At 47.0% G+C, this 11283-nt stretch overlaps 1 protein-coding gene across 1 annotated transcript in view; it reads right to left on the bottom strand.

Moving 5' to 3' along the window:
- Nucleotides 1–9990, bottom strand: part of RASSF3 (Ras association domain family member 3) — an 87441-nt gene extending 77451 nt beyond the window's left edge. The window contains exon 1 of the mRNA XM_075551338.1: nt 9696–9990. Coding sequence (XP_075407453.1) covers nt 9696–9806 — 111 coding nt within the window. The 5' untranslated portion in view covers nt 9807–9990. The remainder of the gene's footprint in view (nt 1–9695) is intronic.
- Between the last annotated feature and the right edge of the window lie 1293 nt (nt 9991–11283).

The raw sequence follows: 11283 nt of genomic DNA on the forward strand, positions 1-11283 counted from the left end.
ACACAGGAGCCACGAGGGCAAGTTTCACCTGTTTTCTTCACCCACGAATCCCTAGCACCTAGGAGTTCTCAGGATACCATCAATACTCAATAAACATGTGAGGACTCAATGCAGAAAACTGCACTCACCAACACTAAAATACACTTTGCGCAAACTGCATTGATTTCACATAAACACGCTGATTACATTCTATCATTCTTAAATCAAGATCGGCTCCCTCCATTCTTTGAGTCACCCCTTCCCAAATCTATCCTTCTCCTACCCCTCTAATTATCTCCATCTGTCTCACATCTGGAAAAAGGCCCCAAAGTGCTGCAATACATAATTAGTAAACTGTTCTAGCTGACTGAAGCATGGAGCAGCAGTCAGCAATTACAGTCCATAAAATGTGTATTAACTTATTGTTTTCATAGTCTATGAAATAACGAGCCCTATTATCTCTCCAGGTGGGAGGCAGGAGGTACCGTTTGAATGCCATCAGGGCAGTTTTCAACCTATCAGCTGGCATGTGAAGATAAAAAGAGGGAAGTTCCCCACACACACATTTCACAACCCCAAAATGCTGATCCCCGTAACCAAGGGTAGGCTGAGAAGGAGGACTGACAACAGTGAGGGGTGATTTCCCTTAAGGATGGAAAATCTCCCCAGTGTGGGGGCTGCTTACCCAATCAGCCAATCTGTAACCCCCACAGGATAGAGACCCAAACCAAACCCTGGTGCGGGCTCCCAGCTCAGCTTTACCATGGCCCTAGGTGAGCCACATTCCATTACCTTCCCGTCCCTTTCTGACTAGGAAAATTTGAAGCTTACAGTTATGTAATTCTTAATTTTCCAACAGCCATGTTAAAAACAGGTTAAAATTGTTTAATTAATTATTTTTACGAAACCAGGCAGATGAGAACATTATGCTCTTTTAAAGAACTCTCCATGCAACTGAACTGACAAGAGCAACAGGGAGAGAGAAGCACAGGGAGGGACTATGTCAAAGAGCATGAGAGGTGGTATGACTTGAATGGGAGCGATATTCACTAAACTGTACACATAGAAATCGTCAGATTGGTATATGTTCTATTTTAAATATTTTCAGTAATAGGGATATAAATTATTTTTTTTAAACCTGACAATGTTATTTACCCCAATGTGTACCATATATTGTCACTTCTGTAAGTGAAGTAAAATATGATGAGATTTAAGGCTTCCTGGTGGCACGGCTGGATGAAACACTGAGCCAAGCGCTCTGTGGGGGCAAGATGAGGCAGCCTGCTCCCAGGAAGATTTACAGCCTCGGAAACCCTCCCCGCGGTCTGAGTCAGAATTGACTTGAGAGCAGTGGATGAGATAGTTTACTTTTTTTTCTCCCATACCCCACAAAACTAAACCCACTGCCACTGAGTCAATTCTGACTCATAGCAACCCTTGAAAGCATTTCCAAGACTATACATCTTCCTGGATGCAGAGAGCCTCATCTTTCTCCAAGAAGCAGCTGGTGGATTTGAATTGCCAATCTTGCAGTTGGGAGTCTAAAGCGTACCCGACAGCACTGTGCCCAAGACCGAGTATGCGCTTCACACTTGCGGCATCTTGATATCCCCACTAGCCACACTGCAGTGCTCAGTAGTCACGGTTGGCTAGTCACTAGCGTACTGGGCAGTGTGGCTCTAGAGCAGTGGGTCTCAACCTTCCTAATGCCGTGACCCTTTCATACATTTCCTCATGTTGTGGTGACCCCCCCCCAGCCATAAAATTATTTTCGTTGCTAGTTCATAACTGTAATATTGCTACTGTTATGAACCGAGCAACCCCTATGAAAGGGTCATTCGACACCTGCCCTAAAGGGATCGTGACCCACAGGTTGAGAACCACTGCTTTAAGCACTTCTTAGTCAACGATGTAGGTAGCTTCTTAGTCAAATAGATGTAGGTAGCTTTCCCACACTTTACACGATATATGTGTTCCCAAAAAGCCGTAATCAAGTAGACATTTCCTTTAAATACGCTAAGGAAGCAAGTTTTTCAAAGGAAATTATGTTCTCCTCTGTCCACTTAGTAAACTTTATTGGGGGGAGTGGGGCTAAAGACTGTTCCGTTCACTGTTGGGTTCTCAGAGCCTAGAACCGTGTCAGGCAGCAAGTGGCTGCTGCTGTTCTGATTAGTGCCCTTCAAGTCATTCCAACTCATGGCGACCCTCCAGTGCAGAACTGCTCCATCGAGTTGTTTTGTTTCTTTTTTAGCTTTTTATTGTGACTTGGAGGAAGGTTACAGAGCAGATCTCAACTCTACATTTCCAGAAAGTGTTCAAGGCTGTGTGTGACCATCAGAAGATCACTAGGCTTGTTTTCCAACGTACCTCTCTGAGTGGTCAGCACTCAATCAATTGTTGAATTAATGAATAAGTAGTTATGAAGAAAGAAATGAAAGTTCACTGCTACCGAATCGATTTCTATTCATGGGGACCCAAGAGGAGAGAGCAGAACTGCCCTCGTGAGTTTCTAAGGCTAAATCTTTACTGGAGTAGAAAGTCTCATCTTTCTCCCCAGGATTGGCTAGTGGTTTTGAACTATGGATCTTGCTGTTAGTAGCTCAAAGCATAAACCATTACACCATCAAGGTTCCTGGAATGAATGATAGGCGGGGAGTGAATTACACCTATCTACTTGCTAACCCAAAGGTAACATTTCTAACCCACCAAGTCACACAGTTCTTACTGCTCCGTGGAAGGAAGAGGAGGTACCCTGTGTCTGGGAATAGTCGCAGTCTTAGTAACACTATGGGACACTTACACAGTCTTTGGGGGGCTCTAGGAGTCAGAATCACACAACATCTCCACCTAGTTAGTAAAAACATATCACTATCGCTCATTTTTAAAGTTTATAAGTGTTAAGTCATTGTGAAGGCTTAAGGTTTGGTTGGAGGGAGAGAAAAAACGTGTATACTTATATATAATAGAAACCAACAGCACAAGGTATTAGGATATCTGTCCAAAATGAGCAGATTTTTATTCATTCAACAAACTTCAGTGAGTGTCTACTATGCGCTGGACATTGGGTTGGGTAAATAGCAGTGAATACAATGAGCCCAGCCATTCTCTGTTCATGTCTCCTGAGAAAGATATGACATTACACGAAATATTATTACAACTTGTAATTACTGTTTTGAAGAGAAAGAACAGAAAGCTTTAGGAGGGTAGAGACTGACTACTTTAGACTGAAGAAACGTTTGGAAGATGATTCTGAAAAAGTGAGAGTAGTTTGCATATGAGGAAGACCAGAAGGAGGCAGTCCCCTGAAAAGGTGCAGAATGGTGGATCACTTGGCCCCCAGGGAAGGATAAGGTGACTAGAGCCCTAGTCAGATTCTACTCTCTAAAGCAGAGGTTCTCAACCTTCTTAATACTGTGACCCTTTCACACAGTTCCTCATGTTGTAGTGATCCCAACCATAAAATTATTTTCATTGTTACTTCATAACTATAATTTTGCGACTGTTATGAATCGGGAGACCTCTGTGAAAGGGTCCTTCGAGCCACAAAGGGACTGTGACCCACAGGTTGAGAACTGCTGCTCTAAAGGTTGTTATATCAGAGGGTGAACAGTATGCTGGCCTTCTAAGACAAGTTTGATTAACCACATTTAGAATAAAAAGTTCTTAGTAGGCAATGCAGATGGCTTTGGTGGTCCTTGCATTAAGCATTAGGCTGCTAAATGCAGGGTGAGTGGTTCAAATCCAGCAGCTGCCCCTTAAGGGAAAGGTGAGGCTGTCTGCTCCCATAAAGATGTGTACACTTGGAAATCCCATATGGGGACATTATGAGTCTGAAAAAACTCGGTGACAGTGGGCTTACTTTAGGGGTTCAGTAGATACTGTACACACACACACAGTAGGTACTGTACACACACACACACAAAACTTTTCAATGAGACAACAAAACAAGCAGTCTACATTAAGTAAGCTATGGGGCAGTTTCAAAAAGTTAATGGAAAATATACATTGTCTTTCAATTCCACTTTTTCTTGAACTTTTGAAGCCCTCGTGTAAATCAAATAACTCTGGTAAGCACCCACTGCCAACTGAAAAACTGGAACTCTGAACCCAACTCTCATACTCATCGTGTTTGGAGGGACAGCAAAGAGGAAGGCCCTTGATGGGATGGATTGACACAGCGACTACATGGATGGGCTCGGCAATAGGAACAATTGTGATGATGGCACAGGACCATGCAGTACTTCATTGTGCACAGGGTCGCTACGGGTCAGAGTCCACTCGATGGCACCTAGCAACATCACACTCACAGGGCCCTTATTTTGCCATTTCACCATCCTCTTGGAAGGGCTGCCTAGCTACAATGGCCTTAGGCCAAGGTAGGAGTGAACTCAAAATGTGCGCTCAAACTGGGGGCTTTATCAAAAGGAGGCAACTAATGGGGGATGGTGGAAGGGGATAGCTGGGGAGGACACAGACTGATGCTCAGGGCTGAGTTGGTAATGAAGCCACACTAAAAAGCATTTGGTCAGTTTCTTTTTTTTTTCTTCCAGAAAAAGAATGTTTACAGTATGACATGCACTGACTGCCAAAGGAAGTCTAAAAAGAATAACCACATTATTGGATATTTTTAGCCTTTCTTTTCATAAATGTTTTGTGTCAGTGCTTTCCAAATAATTCCAAATCTTGCAAGCTAACCAGAAGGAGGAATTGGGGTAAAGAGTATATTGTTCAGATATGAGGGTATATAAGATCAGTAGCTAATTTCCTTTTGAAATTCAGTTGATGGAATATGACTCTGAGTTCTCACTACTCACACAAAATCCCAAAGAATCAGTACTGTATAAAAAGAAGAGATGTGCAAATTATCTTTAAAAACCAATAATAACCAAACCCTTCTGACTCATAGCGACCCTCCAGCAACCCAAATCACCCTAAGAGGGGTAATAGAAGATTGAATCCAATAACGTAAGGATTCGAAGTTAATCCTTTGTGAATATTTGTCCCCGGTGACCTGCACCCAAAATTTCTAATGGAAATACTGAGCCACACAGTACAACTCACGGCTATCGATCCCAACAGTAAGACGGAACCGGAGAGTCATAAAAAATATCTATGCTAAGGAGAAAACCCCAAGGACAAAGCTTGAGGCCCATTACACGGACTCCCGCAGGCTTGCCTTACGAAACAGTTCCTCAATAAAATAAAACAAACCCAGTGCATGGCTCACACAATTACTTCAAACTTCTCAACCACTGTGCTTTACATCAAAATTATTGTCTCACGTCTTTATTCTCAGTAACTACCAGCGGCTCAGGAAGAAAAGGCTGTGGGACAAGACATGTTCCAATAGATTACATGAATAATTCTCGACTGTTTCCATGTGTGTGCTCAGTTATTTGCAGTTTGCCTTTATGAGAAAATCATAATATGCAAGTCATGCTGAGTTACGGAACTCTTACCTGTGATTCTCTTCTATTACAGACGCTTCTGTAATTGCTTCAAAAAGAAAATGGATGTCTTAAACGCTTTGCAAACCACTTTAAAGATGGTGTTTAAATCTGAAGACCGGAGTTCTGTCACCTTAAATGTGGGCCTTTTATGGCAGATAGGTACCTCACCTTTCAATAGATTGTTACTGAGGATAATTGGAAGAACCTTGAGATTTTTTTTAAAACAATAAAGAGCCAATTATTAGCAAGCCAGGAAAGCAGGAATTCATTCACTAGGTTCCATGGAGCAACTCCAGTGCTTCAGCTACAGACCCAGGCCCTCAGGACACAACTGACAAATGTGGCATTCAACCTGCTACACAAAGGCCATGTATCCACTCACCGATATAGCCTTGAAGGACTATTTGCTTTCCTTTTTGTTTTTTCAAAGACCAAAATATGAAAGAAAAGGATAATGTTTTCTTTACTTCTGAATTATATGATGATTTTTTTTAATTGTTGGAGACAGACAGAAGTTGGATGCGTTTCTTGGCCTGGCAAGACAAGAGAGAAGTTTCTCATGCCCTCAACCTGTCTCCCCAGCCTGTATTTACCACAAACAGCTTGCCCTCTCTAGAGTTTCAAGAGTTCCTTAAAAAAAAAAAAAATCACATTTTCATAGCTTTTCCTCCAGATGGTAAAGCACACACCACCACCAAACAAACCACTGAAGCACAAGGATGGTGAGACTTTGTCTCATATACTTTGGACTTCTGATCAGTAGAGACTAGACTCTGAAAAAGGGCATATGCTTGGTGAAGTGGACAAAAAAGTGGACAGCCCTCAAGAGATGAATTGACAACAGGCTGAAACCTAACCATTGTAAAGATGGGGCCGGGCTTGGCGGTGTTTCTTCTGCTGTACATAGACTGGATGAGTCAGAGCCAAGTGCACAACGCCTAGCATTAGCAGTAACAGCTCCTATGACAATTCTCTCCATCTCTCTCGAGAAAAGACAGGAAGTCAGGCACGCTTATCTCTCATCATCACCAGCATAAAATACCTAACCTTCCACCGCCCACTGCCATAGAGTTGATGCCGATTCATGGCGACCCTACAGGACAAGGTAGAACTGCCCCTGTGGGTTTCTGAGACTGTAACAAAAGTAGAAAGGCACATCTTTCTTCAGAGAAGCAACTAATGGTTTTGAACTGCTGAAACTGCAGCTAGCAGCCCAACACAGGCATAACTACTACACCATCATGGCTCCCTTTACCGAACCTTAGGAGAAATAAATGCTCTACATCACAGGTTCCAAAACTTATTTGACCTATTTGCTCTTTTTCAGGAAAATAAAAAAATTACTCAGTGCCCTCTTGCCAATTAAAAACCTTGTATCATAGCCCACAATCCAAGATAAAGTATAGATATTTGTGTTAGTCCAGGTAGACTAGAGAAACAAATTCATAGAGACCAGTATGTGTATAAAAAAGAGGCTTCTATACAAGAGCAACTGTACATTAAGTATCCCAACCCAGTCCAGTCCAAGCCCATAAGCCCAATATTAGCCTCTATGTCTGATACCAATCTAGAAAGTCCTCTTCAGACTCAAGAAGCACATGCAATGTGCTGCCAATGATGCCGAATGCAGAACGATACAGGTCAGTGGGTAGAAAGTCTTTGGATCCAGTGGTATTGTAAGCATCTCAGCGCTGGCAGGGAGACGTCTCTACGTGGCTTCTCCGGCTTCAGAGGTCTGGTTGCATCAGGGTAGGTCCATGTGGCTTCTCCAGCTCAGGGCACTAACGCAGTTCCTCTGTCTTGCCAGCCGCAATGTCTCCGAGAAGTGAGCCAAGAGAGAAACAGTGTCTCCGCCTCCAAGAAGGAAAACAGGATTTCCCAGAATTCTCAGGAGAAGGCCACACCCACATAGAGGTCTCATTGGCTATGATCCAATTGAAAGAGTAGACTCCACCTCTTCGCTCTTAATCCTCAATTTGACAAATGACCATACAATTACCACATTATCTGTTTAAGCAGACACACACACACACACACACACACACACGACCCAGGGCCCCCCAGCAAGAGCAACACCACTCTGGGAAACTGCTATGAAGAGTGCCTGGCTGGAGGAATGGGACCAGGAAAGGCAGGGGAGTGTTATTAGCATGTGACAAGTGCACTCGGCGCCATGAAACAAACTGTATGAACTGTTGAATGGAAACATGATTTGATCTGTAAACTTGCACCAGCATCACAATGAAGAATTTTTTACAGTGACTTGCTTTGTATTTATGATGTTTGAGCTCACAAATTTTATAAGGAATTTTGCAGAGTCCGTCACTTCTAAGAAACCAAAATTCCCAGCTAAGGTGCAAAACTGAAAACCCTGTCTTCACCTGCCAAATCCTGCATCTGTGCAGTTTGAATGTGTTATGTTAAAAAGGGAAGTAAAACAAAGGGTGTTGTTTTTTTTCTTTAAAATGAAAGGGGGGCAAAGGGCAACAGAGCTTTAAGGTACCTGTACTTCTACTTGATTTTCAGAACGCTTGAAAATACTTGTTAACGTAGATGAGTTCTAAATGCTAGATGAATAATAGTACGTGAATACATATGTTAAATGAATGTTACAGGTAACTTAAGGACACTCTTGTGCGTATCTTAAAGCACTGAAGAATATTCCAAAGGTTCAAACCTGGCCACTGGCCCTGGGACGCTGCATGTCTTCCAGCAGCCACTAGCTACTTCTAGAAATCAACTTCACACCAGTATCATTCCTCTCTGACATATGGTAACAGCGAAAACAGCAGGAAAAGGATGGGAACCAATGGGCAAGCAATGCAATTTTTCTACAAGCAACAGGGGTCTGAGGTGGGGAAAGGGTAGTGGTCGTTTCTGACTTCCAAACTTCAAGGCAACGTCATGCCATTAGAATAAGACATCACTCAAAGTGACACAGCGTGAGGCCAAAACAATGAAGGCAGGGAAGCTACCACAGCAGAATGTCACGTAGGATTAACTGCTGTTACAGGAGTGAGCGCACTTGACAATGCACTCTGCCCTTCTCCCTGTCCTTCTGGTTTGGAACTTAAGAGGCTGAAAAGACTAGAACTTCCGAATCCTGAAGCGAAATCTGAGCTCAGAATGTAGTTAAATAAACTTAAAAGGTCTGGCAAGGAAACGCTCCTAGATTACTGCCTCCCCATGCGCGGAAACCCATCACCCGGGCCCCTGCACGATTTCTCTCCTCATCTTCCAGAACTAAGTCTGTTAGAAACGTTTGGTGCACGCCTGCTGTTTTTGAAAAGCAACGAATTTGTTCCATTCCAGACTTCTCTAATCTGATGTGAGAGAGGCTGGGTTGGCAGGGTTCCCGGGTGCGGCTCCCAGGGCCGGGAGGGCACGGATGGGGTCAAGCGCCACACTGGCTCAGGAGTCCAGCCGAAGTGCTCCGTTTGGGGGAAAGCCTCTCGGAGAAAACACGGTCACGGTCAGCGAAACCGGCCCCAGTTCCCTTGCCATCTTCTCCCAAGTCGTGCTTCCCAAGACACGCTTCCTCCAAAAATGGAAGAAACCGCGGAAAGCTTCGCGAGCGCGCACTGCCATTTACCTGGCACCAGAACTTGTTTGCAAAACATTCTAGGCACACCTACAAACACTCTAGGCACACCTACAAACCTGACTCCACAGAACACGCAGCAGCCCGGACCCCGCTAACGAAATGTAAGAGCGCCTACTGCGTCCGGCCCCGCAAGTGCCAGTGCCAGCACCAAGAAGCTGGGGCGGCCAGGTCACCGCGGCCACCCAGCTATCCCCGTCGGCCCCTTCCCCAGGCCCCAGCCGTCCGAGGGGTCACCGCCACGGATAAGATCGACTGCAGGAGGGAGGGGGCTAGAGTTCAACTTCATCCCGGGGATCGCAAAGGGCGTTCCCCGCGCGCAGGGCACGCCGCGCGAGCGGCCGGGGGTCCCACACTCCCGCTCGGCACGGCTCCCCCGCAGCCAGCCCGGCGCACAGGCTCCGCGGGGAGGGCGGCGGCCACCGGCAGCCCGAGGCGGAGCCGCAGCGGCCATCTGGCGCGGGCGCCTCAGCCGCCACGCTTCCTCCTCCGGCCCGGGCGCGGGGGGCCGCAGGCAATCCCCCAAATGAACGCGTCCCCATGCCAGCCGGCAGCAGCTACTCTGGGGAGGCCTCCTCCTAGGCGGCCAGGGTCTCCCCGCTCGGCCCGGCGCAGCCACGTGGAGACGCCGGGACCCCCGGGGTGACGGGGCGAGCGCCACTCACTTGCTGGCCGGCGCGGGGCTTGCCCTGGGGCGCTCTCCTGAAGAAGGAGGTCCTGGCAGTGAAGAAGAAGTCCTCCGCGTCCTCCTCCAGGCTGCTGTAGCCGCTGCTCATGCTGCTGGTCCCGTCGCGCGCGGGCAGCCTCCCCGGGGCGCAGGCGGCCAAGCCGGGGGCGCCGCGCCCTCCCGCCCCGCGAGGCTCCCGCCGCGCGGCCCCCAAGCGCCGGCGGGCCGTCCTGCTCCAGCTGCGGCCGCCGCTCAGCCCGGCCGTCCGGCCCCTCCCGCCGCCTCGCCGCCCGGCTCCAGGCGCGCCCGGGACCTCGGTGCGGCCGCCGCCCCGCCCCCAGGGCCCCGCCCCCGGCCCCGCCCCCACCGGCGGCCCGGCCGACCCCGCCCCTCGGGCCGCAGGTGGAGGGAGCACCCCGCCCCGCTGGGCGCGTAGCTCTTGCTTAACCGTTGCGTTCTGTTTTGTTTAAATGTTTTCACCGTTTTGTTGACCTAGAATTCACATATCATGTACGTCAGTGGTTCAAATGCATCAAAAACACTTGTGCAATCGTTGCCAAAATCAATATTTTTCTTTTTTTTTCTTTCTTTCAGTTTTGGTAAGTATTTGGACCGGGGAAAACGGGTCGCAGAGCTGTATTTGGTGGGGCGGTGCCCCTCCTCCTGGCTTCCCCAACCGCCCGGAAACTGCCCAGGCTGCTCTCCCGCGGCCGCTGCTCGCCTGGCACCGGATTTGGGGAAGGCAGGAGCACAACTCTCTCCGGGCCCCAGCGCTGCACGCCCCGAGGCGGCGGTGAACGCTGCCTGGCTGAGCGGGGCCTGGACTTCGGGCATCCCCTAAAATGCCCTGAGCCCCAACTGATCGCCCTTTCTGGTGGATTAGGAGTTAACAGAGGTGGCCGGGGATTCCCATATGGGTGAAATGTATTCCTCTCAGCTTTCTAATTCAGGAGCCTCGGTGGCAGCATGACTAAACATTGGATTAACCGCAAGGTGGGCCGTTCAAACCCGAATGAGAGATGAAGCTGTATGTTTCCTAAAGATGTATAGTCTCTCTCGGAAGCCCTGGGGAGCAGTTCCACTGTGCCCTTTAGGGCTCACAAGGATTGGGAACCTACTTATAACTCAATTGCGCTAGAGGGCTTCCCTCTCTCTCTAGCCTGGGGTCTTTCCCAGGTGGAGAGCGACAAGGTCATTATGAGATGAACTAGTTCTAAAATGGAGGAATTTAAAAAATAATAAAATAAATAAATAAATTAAATGGAGGAATTTTTACATTTTACGAAGTCGTATCCTTAGGAGCTGCTGACAATGATGACTGTATAATGTCACGCGATGGGATGGAACAGCAGAATGGAATATAAGTGGATATATTGGATTATGTAAGATATTGACACTTGGAGGTCATCAAGAATAGATCAGGGGCCATTCTCCTCAAGAGCTATCAGCCATCTAGAGCAAGTGGACACCACTGTTTATCCCACAACAAGTAAGGCTCACTCCCTTGGGCATTTATAGAGGTCTACACACAGACATGTACATGCAAATATATATATATGGATGGGGAAATAGATCTATGTGCCTAT

This window comes from Tenrec ecaudatus, chromosome 6, assembly GCF_050624435.1.
Source record: "Tenrec ecaudatus isolate mTenEca1 chromosome 6, mTenEca1.hap1, whole genome shotgun sequence".
NCBI classification, from domain to species: Eukaryota; Metazoa; Chordata; class Mammalia; order Afrosoricida; family Tenrecidae; genus Tenrec; species Tenrec ecaudatus.